Below are 14,531 nucleotides of genomic sequence, written 5' to 3' on the forward strand. Positions count from 1 at the left end.
TGTAGGAGTGATTTGGATTTAGTAGTACCACCACTGTTTTGGGAGTCACTAGAGTTCAAAGTGGCACTTAAAGTCTGAAAGCATGAGTGAGGTGGATAGTACATATCTACTGAACAGGAGCATGAAGAATGGGCATGTCCTGTCATCAAATGGAGTGCAATGCCACTTGGTATTATATTTAATTTCTTCTAATTGTTGCTCCAATTTGACAGATTTTATGTGATTCTGTGAGTTAGTTCAAGATGCAGAAGTATGCAGAGAGTAGTGTTTACTTAAGGCTTTTGCACAAAACGTTGTTTCCTACATGGTAGAAAGGATTGTTCTTGTATTATGGGATAACTGGAAGAATATGCAGTAGGCACATAGAATGCCACAGGCTGTTGGAAGTCAAGAGGAGGAGGAGGAAGGTTCTCAGCCAGTGGCCATTTCTGCCCAGGATATTGAGGGTATAATTTTCCAGCCAAAATCTCAGTATGGATCAGTGAGTGAGATATCTGTGGTTCCACAAGGATGTCCTTGCTGAAATATGCCACTTGAAGCTACAAGAGTTCCAAATTCAAAATGGGACAGTGAATATATTGCCAGTGCCTGTTAATGAAATTTCAGATATTTGACTCTTCCTAGGCTGGAGCTGGAAATACAACATGTTACAGTTGGCCACCCATAATGGTCGCTAATGCTCTTTCATTTGCCAGAGACCAGCAGGTAGCAGGATAATGGAGACTCGAGAGACTGCAGATGCTGGATTCTGGTGCCAAAAACAAACTGCTGGAGGAAGTCAGTGGATCAGGCAACATCTGTGGAGGGAAAGGGATAGTCGACGTTTCGGGTCGAGACTCTGCATCAGGACACAGTATAAAGGGGAGATAACCAGTATAAAAAGTTGAGGGGGAGGCATGAAGCTGGAGCTGGCAGTTGACAGGTGCATCCAGATGAGAATGGGTTGCTGGCAGATGGAGCCAGTTTGGGGGGAGGGGGGGTAGTGATAGCAGCTGAGGTGATTGGTGCAGACGACAAAGGGCTGTAGATTATGGCATCTGATTTTTTTTTTAAAAAAGGGAAGGTGATGAGACTCCACTAGAGACTTGGCTGTCGCAAGGGCAGGAATGGCTTTTGGATAGTCTGGTGTTTAGATGTTTCAGAAGGGATGGGGACGGAAGTAAAAGAGGTGGGGGAGTGGCTTTGCTGATCAGGGACAGTGTCTCAGCTGTAGAAAGGAAGGATGTCCTGGAGGGATCGTTTACTGAGTCAGTGTGGGTGGAAGTCAGAAACAGGAAGGGAGCGATCACTCTATTGGGAGTATTCTACAGACCCCCCCCCCCCCCCCCCCCCCAATATCAGCAGAGATGCTGAGGAGCAGATTGGGAGGCAGATTTTGGAGAGGTGCAAAAACAACAGGGTTGTTGTCATGGGTGATTTCAACTTCCCTGATATTGATTGGCACCTCCTTAGAGTAAAGGGGATAGATGGGGCAGAGTTTATTAGGTGTGTCCAGGAGGGATTCCTGACACAGTATGTGGACAGGCCGACTGGAGGAGAGGCCATTGTGGACCTGGTACTAGGCAATGAGATTTGGAGATAGTGACCATAACTCCTTGACCTTTACCGTAGCCTTGGAGAAGGATAGGAGCAGACAATATGGGAAAGTATTTAACTGGAGGAGGGGGAATTATGATGCTATTAGGCAGGAACTTGAGAGCATAAATTGGGAACAGATGTTCTTGAGGAAGTGCACCGCACAGGAAATATGGAGGTTGTTTAGAGAGTATTTGCATGGGGTTCTGGATAGGTTTGTCTCGTTTGAGGCAGGGTAAGGATGGTAGAGTGAAGGAACTGTGGTTGACGAGATGTAGAATATCTTGTCAAGAGGAAGAAAGAATCTTACCTGAGGTTTAGAAAGCATGGATCAGACAGGGCTCTGGAGAGTTGCAAGGTATCCAGGAGGGGGCTTGAGAATGGACTTAGGAGAGCTATAAGGGGGCATGAGAAGGCCTTGGCGAGTAGAATCAAGCAAAACCCCAATGCATTCCACACGTATGTGAGGAATAGGAGGATGACTGGAGTGAGGGTAGGACCGATCAGGGATAAAAAAGGAAACATGCCTGGAGTCGGAAGAGGTAGGGGAGGTCCTTTCTGAATACTTTGCTTCAGTATTCACCAGAGAGAGAGACCTTGACGTTTGTGAGGATGACGTACGACAGCCTGATACGCTAGGGCATGTCGATGTGAGGAAAGAGGATGTGCTGGAACTTTTGAAAAACATTAAGATAGATAAGTTAATATTATCCAAGGTTATCCATTAATAATATCCAAGGTTATTACGGGAAGCGAGGGAGGAGATTGCTGCACCTTTGTCGATGATCTTTGCATTCTCACACTGGCCACAAGAGTAGTGCCAGATGATTGGAGGGTGGCAAATATTGTTCCTTTGTTTAAGAAAGGGAGTAGGGATAACCCTGGGAATTACAGACCAGTGAGTCTTACTTCAGTGGTAGGCAAATTACTGGAGAAGATTCTTAGAGACAGGACTTATGGGCATTTAGAGAAGCATAGGCTGATTAAGGACAGCCAGCGTGGCTTTGTGAGGGGCAGGTCGTGCCTCACGATCTTGATTGAATTCTTTGAGGATGTGACAAAGCACATTGATGAAGGTAGAGCAGTGGATGTGGTGTACATGGAACTTAGTAAGGTGTTTGATAAGGTTCCTTATGGAAGGCTCATTCAGAAAGTCAGGAGATATGGAATCCAGCAAAACTTGGCTGTGTGGATTCAGAATTGGCTTGTTCGTAGAAAGAGGGTTGTGGTAGATGTAGCGTCTTCTGCCTGGAGGTCGGTGACCAGTGGTGTTCTGCAGGGATCTGTTCTGGGACCCCTGCTCTTTGTGATTTTTATGAATGACTTGGATGAGGATGTTAAAGGGTGGGTTAGTAAGTTTGCTGATGATACAAAGGTTGGTGGTGTTGTGGATAGTGTAGAAGGTTGCTGTAGATTACAACAGGATGTTGATAGAATGCAGGGCTGAGCTGAGAAGTGGCAGATGGAGTTCAACCTGGAAAAGTATGAAGTGCTACACTTCAGGAGATTGAATTTGAAGACAGAATACAAGGTTAATGGCAGGACTCCTAGAAGTGTGGAGGAACAGAGGGATCTTGGGGTCCACGTCCATAGATCCCTCAAGGTTGCTGCTCAGGTCGATAGGGTTGTTAAGAAGGCGTATGGTGTGTTGGCCTTCATTAGTCAGGGGATTGAGTTCAAGAGCCGCGAGGTAATGTTGCAGCTCTGTAGAACTCTGCTAAGGTCACACTTGGAGTATCAGTTCTGGTCACCTCATTATAGGAAGGATGTGGAAGCTTTAGAGAGGGTGCAGAGGAGATTAACCAGCATGCTGCCTGGATTGGAGAGCATGTCTTATGAGGATAGGTTGAGTGAGCTAGGGCTTTTCTCTTTGGAGGGCAGGAGGATGAGAGGTGAACTTGATAGAGGTGTTCAAGATGATAGATGCATAGATTGAGTGGACAGTCACTTTTTCCCAGGGCGACAATGGCTAACATGAGGGGGCATAATTTTAAGGTGATTGGAGGAAGATATAAGGGAGATGCTAGGAGTTTTTTTTTACAGAGTGTTGGGTGTGTGGAACGCACTGCCGGCAGCTGTGGTGGAGGCAGAAACATTAGGGACATTTAAGAGACTCTTAGATGGACACATGAATTATAGAGAAATGGAGGGCTATGTGGGAGGGAAGGGTTAGATAGATCTTTAGAGCGGGATAAAATGTCGGAACAACATTGTGGGCCAAAGGGCCTGTACTGTACTGTGCTGTTATGTTCTATGAGTGAAACCAGATAAAGGAGGGATGCAGGGCAGATGGGGTGGGGAGAGAAAAGGAGGAGACAGAGTGGGTCGAGTGTAGGGGAGAATGTGCGAACTCTACACAGACAGCACCCGTGGTCAGGATTGACTCTCTGTCTCTGGCACTGTGTGGCAGCGGCTCTACTCGCTGTACCACTGAGCTATCCTACAGGGCTAATCTAAGGAATGTTACTGTCTCCTGGAGCATGTATTTGGGTGACTTTCCCATTCCCTGATACATTGCAGTGTCCAAATCTCAGATTCAAGCTCATCAATCCTGAAGTTCAAGTTACAAACACATTGCAGATGTGGTCACCATGGATCCCAGTGGTTTGTACCAGCTTTCGACAGACTACTGCAATACATCGCCTACTCTGCCATGCTGTCTTCCTCTTTGTCTGCTATATCCCTCATGAAAGTGGTACACCAGTGCTGGAAGTGTAGAAACTGACCATTTTGCTCTGATCCATTGTCGTTGACGATTTTTTTTCCTCCCCACTGTAACCTCAGTTTATTAAGGAGAATTGAGTTATCAACACAACCAATTGAAACTTTTCAAGCCCATACAGTTGTTCGTCTCCTTTCTTTACAGTCTATCAAATTCTGCTGGAAAAAACAGCAAACCCAATTAACCTGCAATCTCTAGTACCAATGTAACTTCAATATCTTGTAAGCATTTTCTTAATTGGATGACTTAATCACTGCTGTGAATTATAATTCATTAAACTTATGCCATCTCTTTTTTCATTTTTTACTTCCTACTTAGCTAAATGGTAATTTTGATGTGATTAAAATATAATGGATATTTCTACAACTGGTGAGGCATATGTAGTAGATTACCTGGAGTTGCAAACATAGAAGACTTTTTATCATTGACTTGTATGACGTGAAATTTGTTGTCTTGTGGCAGTAGGTCAGTGCAAAGATATAAAAATTACTATAAGTTACAAAAATAAATAATGCAATAAAAAAGGAATAACGAGGTAGTGTTCATGGGTTCATGAACTGTTCAGAAATCTAATGGTGGAGGGGAAGAAGCTGTTCCTAAATCTTTAAGAAATCCTAAATCATAGCATTGCATTGAGAAAATCATTCGTTGAATATGCTATTGACAGTTGCACAATGTGCTCGAAATGGCTGGGGAAATTGAGCTCTATGCAACCAATATAACATTTTTTAAAAAAAACCTGTCACAAGTTTTTTTTGTTTCAGATGGCCATGGTGAGCTTACAACTGATGATCCTAACTTTAATCGAAGCTATGTTAAAAAGAAATTAGAACATGGTCTTTCGCGCATTTGGCAGGTCTGTGCTTCAATTGTAACAATTTTTATTATTGGAATCTGTTAAATGCTTTATATTTTTGCTTACTAGGAAATATTAAAAAGTATGTCACATTTGGGCTTCAAAGTTCCTGCTGTTTTTAGTGGAGTGCCAATTGCTTTACCTCATTTGTTTAAAGTGCATGTGACTTCATGCTTAATTAATTTTTGCTATAAGTTGACTTTCATACAGAACTTCAATGCAGGATTATAGAGGACCACATAAAATTGTTAAATACCAATGACTTTATATTTTGAATTGCAAAATCTTTGATGCTTGGGGGGGAAATCACTATTGGCAGGGATTGACAGACTCGAAGTATGAAAAATGTATCAAAGAGGCTTGAGGTATAGCGCAATAGCTCTGCCATGAAGGCTTAAAGTACAATTCATTTTATTAAAACTAACATGAAGCCCTAAAAGGCATTATTGTTCTTTCTTTCTACATTCCCTCTACATTTTGATATAAAGAATTATGTTTATTACAATAGTCAGAAAAACAACTCTCCACCACTACTCCCTGCCTCCTATTACCAAGACAATTTTGGATCCAATGTGCCAAAACACCTTGGATCCCATGTACCCTATCTTTCTGTGGGACCTTGTCAAAAGCCTTGCTAAAGTCCATGTATACTACATGTACTGTTCCCTTCATTAATTTTCTTAATAATCTCAAAAAATTTGAACTGATTTGTGAGGCAGATTTCACTTGCACAAGACTATGCTGACTCCCCCTAATCAGTCCCTGCATCTCCCCAAATTCTCAGGGATAGGACCATAATTCCTATCCCTAAAGAATTTTTTCCAGTGGTTTCCCTGCTAATGATATGGCGGCTACTATTCATGAATATGGTAACAACATTAGCTTACACGAGTTAGTTAAGTTAGCCAATTGACATCAGCATGTAGAAATAACAGTTATATAATAGAATTTTGCATAACGCTTTATTACTTTGACGTAAATTCTCTTATTACATAATTGCATCTTTTTTTTCCCACTGTGCACTCAATTTATGGTAAAGAGCTAAAGTGAGCTCCAGTGATAAGCAAACCAACATCGGTGTGCTCTCCCAAGGATAGAAGCTCTAAGTGCACAGCCAGAACTGATGGGCAGGTCACATCGTCTGCATGCGCAACAATAGACTTCAGGGAAAGGCACTCTACTTCAAGCTCTGAGGCAAGACATTTTCAGGACCACTTGGAAAATGATTTGAGGATATTCTCAACACCACCTTGGAAAAAGTATAACACATGACTGATTTTGTAGGAATAAAAATGGAGAAGCAGCACCTTGGGATGGCAGTGAAAACTTCAAATCCTTTTGTGAAGGAATCCAGCAAAAATGCAGAAAGCCCACCCATCTGCCCTATCAAGCACCTCCAGTTTCACCTATGGCAGTCTATGGATCTCGCTTTGACCTCATGAGCCATCTCTTAACCACAGAAATAAAGTGCTGGCAAACCATCTTAGGTCTGAGGGACTGATATAAAATTAATTTGTGCAGGTGGCTCATTACTCAGCCTTGCCAAGTGTCTTCTCGTAGAAAGTTTGCTGACATTCTTCTTCTTCACTGAAGGCTAGCATTTTTAATAATTGCTAGAACTTGTATTTTGTGACACACAATATTGATGTCCACATAAGAGACTCTATTTTAGGATAATTTACCATGTAATAAAAATGATAAATTATCCGAAAATAGAATTTCTTGCTTGGATCCAGATGTGGTCATGGATTCAGTTCAGTGCATTTTTTCTTAGATGAATCAAGAAACTCCCATGCTTAACTGGTCTTGTTGTGACACCAGCTTATTTTAAACCCGTAAGTCTTTTTGAGACTAGTGAAAAGTAATCCAGATTCACCCTTGTGATTTTAAATTTTGAAATTATGAACCTCAAGTTTAAAATAAGTTCATATTATTGCAGACTGACTGCTAAATTCTTGTTTTATAGGATGTTCAGTTGAAAGCAAAGACATACTTGCTTGGAACAGATTTATCCAACTTCAAGTATGATGATTTTATATTTGTACTGGACATTATTAGCAGGTATTGAAACAGTACTTGTTTAAAAATAGCACTATGTTTAATTTAATTCAATGCATTTGCATTTATTAAATGAATTTAGAACTTCACTATTTGTTTGCAAACTAGGTTGATGCAAGTTGGTGAAGAATTTTGTGGCAGTAAATCAGAAGTGTTGCAAGAGTCTATTCGGAAACAAAGTGTGAATTATTTTAAAAGTTATCACAGGTAAAACAAATATTTATTTTTATTGGGATCTAATTACATTTTAATGTTTGTTCAACTGTCAAATGGTTTACTAGAATAAAGAAATGTGTTTTACAGTCTTGTTATACCTTTATTCATATTAACGGTAATTTTTTGCTCAGATTTGTTAAACTGAATTTTTTAAATATATCTTCAGTGCTTTGCTGTGCTGTTGCTGTATTAAAATGGGGAATAGAGAAGAAATCTACAAAATAAATACTTTTTATTTACAACTGCTAACGCAGCATCGACTTAAGTGTTTACCCTTTTAAAAACAAAGCGTTGACGTGTGTAAGACTAAACTACATTTAAAGAATGGCTTCATATGCATCATAAAATCCAACATTTTAAAAAGCTTGCAGTTAATAGATGTGGTATTCGTGGGTCAAGCAACCAAAAAAACCCTTGAAAAGTTAGCTTCATGTGAAAGAAAAATGGGTAGCAATCCTTTTACTCCTTCTGTATTTGAATGGCATTCCAATCAAATTTCCACAGGGCTCTTAAGGTGAATATACATGTTGTGTCTGACGGGTGTACACAGATGTAAGCCATGTGCAATTGATTATCAGAGATCTGTATATTTACATTTTCTGTTTCAATGCTAGCTATGGTACTGCCAGAACAACCTGTTTTGTAGAGTCCAATGTGCTTTTTTTTAACTGTCATTTGTCTCGTAGTTCACATCTGTTTACTAAGAAGATGCTTGCATTGGATTTCATTTTTGATGATGAATGATTTTGCTTCCTTTGTAAATGTTTGCTATGCTTTATACTTGAGTCAAGTTTAGAACTCAAAGACCATCATTTTACAATGTGGTTTGTATGGGGAGGAAGAAAAGGACACGGCAGATTATCACTGACAGCTTCTTGAAGTCATTTGCTGGATCATTCTCTGAACTACAATCAATCATCTTTCTGGTAGAGAGTAGGAGTTCTCCTTTGCTTGGTTTTAGATCAGCTCTGTTCTTTTTCAGTGAAAGGTTAGCACCAGCTGCTTCCTATTAACAGTCCCAGTCTTCACATCCATATTTGTTTTCTCTGATTCTTGACTTAAATGTAATAGAGAAGAAGGTGCAGACTATTCAACACCTCAAGCCTATTCAGTTAGGTCGTAGGTGATCAATATCAAAACTCTTTCCAACTACAATTCTTATGTCTAAATTCCATTGTTTAAGCATTTAACAGTATCACTTAAGAAATTCTTAACAGACCCAGCTTCAATAGCTGCTTGTGAAGATGCTTCAGATTTTCCTTATGTCAAGAAGCAATTTATGACCTAATTCCTGAACATCCTACCTATAATTTGAAGTCGTGTCCTGGATTGCCTTACCAGGGGAACTTATTTTCATCAATCCCTTTTAATTGTAAAGCCTTATCCACTACATCCCTTGGGCCTCTACATGTGAAGGAGTTTGAGCCTGGCCTAGGCAATCTGCCCTCATATTAGAACTTTTCAGCCCAAGTGTTCTGGAAATTTTTTACAGCAATGCATCCAAGGCCAACGTATTTATCTTGATGTCCATCGCCCAGAAATGGAATCTTAACAACAGCTTGGAGCCAATTTGCTGTCCTCCCAAAATCTCTTTCCAAGGTAGACTGCATGGCCACCTGAACAGCTGCTGCTTGTACTGCTGCCAGCACAGTCCATGGCAACATGGCAAACCCATTCATTATTAAATCAGCCACCTTCATATTTATTGAAGACTGCCAATATTAATTGGTGATCTTTACCAATATAAAAACTTGCAGCTTGTGAAACACAATTAACCAGTCAAGTCCAGATAAACATTTTGGATTATATTTTTCAAAATTGATGACCATCTACTGGCTTTTTTTTCCCCATGGGGTTTTAGACAGTTTCTTTAAAGCTGGGTGTGATAATGTGGTTTTATTACTGGAAATATTTATTCAGAGGTCTAGACTTAATGATCCAGAGACGTGCTGTTAGCTATTTCTGCTCTAAAAGCTCTGGAATTTCCTCTTGGTCACATTTTGCTGCATAACTTCACTTCCTTTGAGATGTTCCTTAAAATCAATTCCTTTTGATTATTTACCCAAGTATCTTCCTATGTGGCTCAACTTTTGTTTGTTCCTGCTCCTGTGAAATATCTTAATGTTTTTCTCAATTTAGTTTTTGTTGCTCCTGATTTTATTGTCTCTATCTTTTGGGGATGCTTTGAATGCCGTTTACAATCATGAATGTTAATGACAATTTGTAGGAAATAGCAGGCAGGGGAATCCACAATTGAGAAAGCTTTTCAGTTCTAATTTAATTTTAATTCCTTTTTTTAATGATACCATAACTTCTTCCTTTAAGAAAAATGCAAAGCTATTTATTTAAGAAGCCTGATCATTTGCCAGTTCCCAGCTATCATACCTGAGCATAAATATGAAGGAAATGTCAAGCCGCTGTTTCTGTTTGGACCTGTACAGGAAAAAGCATGTTACATTCATTACATTTTCTCTTCTCTGCTAATGCTTTTTGATTTGGTGAAGTGACTCTTCACAATCTTGTGGAAGAGGTCGAAGCCACACTGGAAAAACTACACATCCAGCTCTGTATCTAGCTCTAATATCACCAAGTGGCATAATAAATTACTTTGTTTTGGATTTTATTAATTGCAGTAGTTTAAAAGAGAAGGAAATTTTTGAAATGTGCATTCACCATCCTATTAGTAATATTTTTCATGGGTTTCAACTATCTCTGCAGAATACGCCTTGAAGAACTGCGTATGTTTTTAGAAAATGAAACTTGGGAATTGTGTCCTGTTAAGTCTAACTTCAGTATTTTGCAATTGCACGTAAGTATTCACTTTCAGGAATGGAGTCTGTCAAGTCTACCGTAACCCTCAAAGATGCGGAAGTTTGTGTGTGATTTCAACATTTGTTTGTTCTAAAAATGCTTTGTCACTCATCCTTGATACCTGTGTCAAAGGAGGGGCTTATAAATAAGTAGAACTCTCTGATGGTTTAATAAGTGGGATGGTTTATGTGGTTTGATAGTGAGTTAGCAGCTAAGGAATCCCACTTCAGATTTTCTTTTGTGTAATTATTGTTCCGGATTAATTGCTTGTGTACCCTACCCAGAATATGCACTAATAACTAAGTGTTTACGTTTAATTTTGACATTACTCTTGGTTGGTACTGTCAGTCTCAAAAGACGGAAGGTGCCTGCTGGATTGAGGAATGATCCAGAACAATACTCACAAGGTCTACTCATTGATCGTAGGAGTAGTGGGGGAAAATCAGAGAATGTGTGGTGCTCAAAGTAGTACAAATAAAATTTCTAACCCCCTGTCACTTTTTTGATCAATTAGCAGTAATAACTTGATGCTTAATGACCCTAATGTATTATCATGCACCAGGAGAGGTAGCAGGACGGTCACCATCACCATAAAGCCTGACAAGGATCAATTATGTGTCTTAAATAGCAATGAACATAAGTATATGATTTCTGTCCAGTCTTTTGCTATAACTTTCATTTCTAATCATTCCCTAAAGATCCTTTGTCTAGAGTCTATCCGGTCTGAAAGCCTAATCCTCTTTTATTATCTTTAAGATTTTCTTCACTTCCTTTATTAAAAAAAATTGTTGTCCCTAAGCTTTTCTCTGCCTTTGCCAGAAAATCAATCCTTGCTTTCAGGACAGAATCAGTAGCATTTTCTGTAAAGGGTATAGTCAGAAATGTTATTTACTGACATTACTACTTCCATTATACATCTGAAATATTCAATCAGTGTCATGAGCATTTGGATGCTGTTGTGCTTTAGGTTTCTTTGCAGTCCTTTTCTTCTTGACCATTTTTGAGTACTGTTTGTCTTGTTTTTGTATGAATTTTTGTATTGAGGAACACTTCTATTCTTTCTCAGTTAGGTTTCCTCTTGTTCTCATTGTACTCTTTATACAGCAAATGCTTAATCATGCATTAAAAAATTACTTCTCTAATCTTTGCCCCTTTAATAGTCTATTATGGTTGCTATTTTTAAGCCTCTTCATTCTGTCACAGTCAGCCTTCCTAAAATTGAAAAAATGCCACACATCTTCATTGTCACAATTCTCTGACTTTAATCTAAAAGTAATTCATTATCCATTCTATTCTATTCACATTTGCTTAAAGCTTTATTTAGTCTTAAAAATATTAATTACCTTCCTAAAGAATTGCAAGTTGTTTACTGTTAATGATTCCAATTATGCAACATCTACTTTTTCACCAAAATGCCAAACAATTGCTGATTCTGGAAATTTGAAATAACGTAAAATATGGAAGTACTCAGCAGATCAAATAACATTAGTACAAAGAGAAGCTGAGTTCATACCAACTACTACTCTTTCCATGGAGGTTGCCTGACCTGTTCAGTATTTACAGTAATATCTGTTTTGAAACAATTTCTTCACTGTGGCCTTGCTGTAAGGCTCTTGCCATTCTTTTTTTTATTAAAAAACTTCTAACAGCTTAGACCTTGACAGAGAAGAAAATTGCTGATTAACACCCAGGACTGCCTGGCAATGAGAATAATACTCTTAAACAAGCAGTGCATGTTGTGGCTAACAAAAAACATTACTCTGCGTCATTGTGTTCAATGGAAATGCATCCTGACTTGTTTGCTGAAGTACAGAAGTTCAGCTAACATTATTTCTGAATCCTGATTTATTCAAATGCCTTTATTGAAAATTTATTGCTTTTAGGAGTTTAAATTTATGCGGCAGTCGCGTTCTCCTTCAGTGTCGCCTAGCAAGCAGTATTCTATGTCGTCATCTGCAGCGGCAGCAGGGTCTCTATTTGACCAATACCAAAATGGTGGAAATCCATTTGAACAGCAGACTGACAGCAAAGATGATGAAACAGAAGATGTTCTTGCTGCTAATGGGGTATGACGAGCTCTATTTGCATTACATTACATTAAAAGAAGAGATTTGCAGAACGGCTTTTGCTACTGGCAAGAAAGCTCTCTTAAATGACAGGAATAAAACTTTGATGTTAATATTATCTCATGTTTTTGAAAAGGGAATAGAACAGTACAGCACAGGAGCAGACCCCTCAGCCCACGATGTTGTGCTGAACTAATTAAGCTAATGATGCCTAATTACACTAATCCCTTCTGGGAATGTAGTTTTGTATGGTGAACAATAGAAGTAAAAGCAGAACTATGTCATTTGGTCCCTCTGCCTGCTCTGCTGTTCATAAGAACATGGCTGATCTTTTAGCTCAGCCTTAGTTTCCTGTACCAGCCCCCTTATCCAATGATTCCCTTAAAATAAGTACATGATCCATTAACCTAATGTCTTATATATACTCATTAACCGTACCTCCACATTCCCCTTGGGTAGACAATTCTTCTAACTGGAGTGAATATAGGCCCACTCTGACTAGTGTCTCTTCATAAGACAAGTTCCTTCCTCCCCAGGAATCGATCAGGTGAAGCTTCATTGTACTTACTATTGCAAATATATCCCTCCTTGGATCTGTACACAATATTCCAGCTCCAGTCTTACAAGAGCTATATGTGACTATAATAAGACAATCTTACACTTGCAATCAAATTTTCTTGTAATAAAAATGAACATACCACTTGCTTTCCCAATTCCTTGTTGTATCAGCATATTAACATTCAAATACTTTTGTACGTCAACCAGTGTACCCTGTGCACTGATGCTATTCAACCTCTGTGTTGAAAAAACTTTCCACTTTCCAATTTTTCCATCAGAGTGGTTGACTTGATATTTTTCCACATTATGTTCCATCTAACCAATGTTTTCACTCATTTAACAAATGTACCAAATCAGCTACTGAACCAAAGTTGACCAGTATGGTTGTTGAACTCAGGTGGCATTAGTTCGAACACAGCTGTCCATGATGCGATATGCAAATTCGGAGCAGGAACAGGCCACTGGACCCACCCGCTGCCTTTGCCATTAAATAAGTAAAATGATTGATCTGTTTGTAAGCTCAACTCCACATTCCTGTCTATCTGCAGTGATGTATCACCTCCTTATCAAGTATCTATCCACTTGCCTCCATCTTAAAAATATTTAAAGATTCTCTCTTTAAGGAAGAGTCCCAAAGACTCATGACCCTTTAAGGAAAAAAAAACTTTACCTCAACTTTGTCCTAAATTGATGACCTTTTATATTTAAATGGTGACCCCTAGTTCTAGATTGTTCTACAAGAGGAAATGTTCTCTCCACAGCCACTCTGTCAAGACATCTCAAAACCTTGTATGTTTCAATCGTCCACTCTCATTGTTGGATAAGGACGTGGAGAGAGACAGCACAACAGGCCCTTCGGCCCATCAAGACTGCACTGATCATCAACCACCCATTTTACTGTAATCCTACATTAATCCCATTTTTATTCTCCCTACATTCTCTCCAGCTCCCCCCAGAGTAGGCACTCACTTACACACTGGGGGTAATTAACAGTAGCCAATCGATCTACCAATCTGCACTTCTTGGGGACGTGGGAATAAAATGGAGCACTCCAGGGAAACCCATGTAGACACAGGGAGAATGTGCAAACTCCACACAGACAAATCCGGAGGTTGGGATTGAACCCAGGACTCTGGCGCTGTGGAGCGGCAGCTCTACGAGCTGTGCCACTGTATTGCTCCTGCTCTTCTAAACTCTAGCAGATACAAACCTTAACCTTGCCTGTCCAATCTTTTGGCATAGACATCTGATTATTCCACATATTAGTCCATAAACTTTCTCTGAACTGCAACCAATGTATTAACATCATTCTTCAAATAAAAGTAATACTGCATACAATACTGCAGGTATGGTAAAATATAACTGAATAATTGTTATATTTGACCATACCTTATTAACTGAAATGTTAGCTTCCTCACTTTTGTATTCAGTTCCCCTTGCAATAAATAACATTTTGTTAGCCTTCCTAATATCTTAGCTGCGTATCATACCCCAGGATACCTTGGGTGTTGAAGATAAAAGTTGTTCCAAGTTCCCTGCTCTTGGTCGCTTCAGGGATCTTGGAGAGAGAATTAATTTCGTCTCCAATTTTGCTCACCCTTGGCCTCTCTAAATTTTAGGTTGGTCAAAGATCATAAGGAAAGCTATATTTGCAACATAGAGGTTTTCA

The 14,531-nt window shown here is 39.4% G+C and overlaps 1 protein-coding gene across 1 annotated transcript in view; it reads left to right on the forward strand.

Moving 5' to 3' along the window:
* The window catches only part of vps50 (VPS50 EARP/GARPII complex subunit), a 127,901-nt gene that overhangs the window by 65,515 nt on the left and 47,855 nt on the right, over window positions 1–14,531 (forward strand). The window contains exons 14-18 of the mRNA XM_052015828.1: window positions 5,062–5,153; window positions 7,120–7,214; window positions 7,320–7,418; window positions 10,146–10,236; window positions 12,122–12,304. Coding sequence (XP_051871788.1) covers window positions 5,062–5,153; window positions 7,120–7,214; window positions 7,320–7,418; window positions 10,146–10,236; window positions 12,122–12,304 — 560 coding nt within the window. The remainder of the gene's footprint in view (window positions 1–5,061; window positions 5,154–7,119; window positions 7,215–7,319; window positions 7,419–10,145; window positions 10,237–12,121; window positions 12,305–14,531) is intronic.

This window comes from Pristis pectinata, chromosome 5 (assembly GCF_009764475.1).
Source record: "Pristis pectinata isolate sPriPec2 chromosome 5, sPriPec2.1.pri, whole genome shotgun sequence".
In the NCBI taxonomy this organism is placed as follows: Eukaryota; Metazoa; Chordata; class Chondrichthyes; order Rhinopristiformes; family Pristidae; genus Pristis; species Pristis pectinata.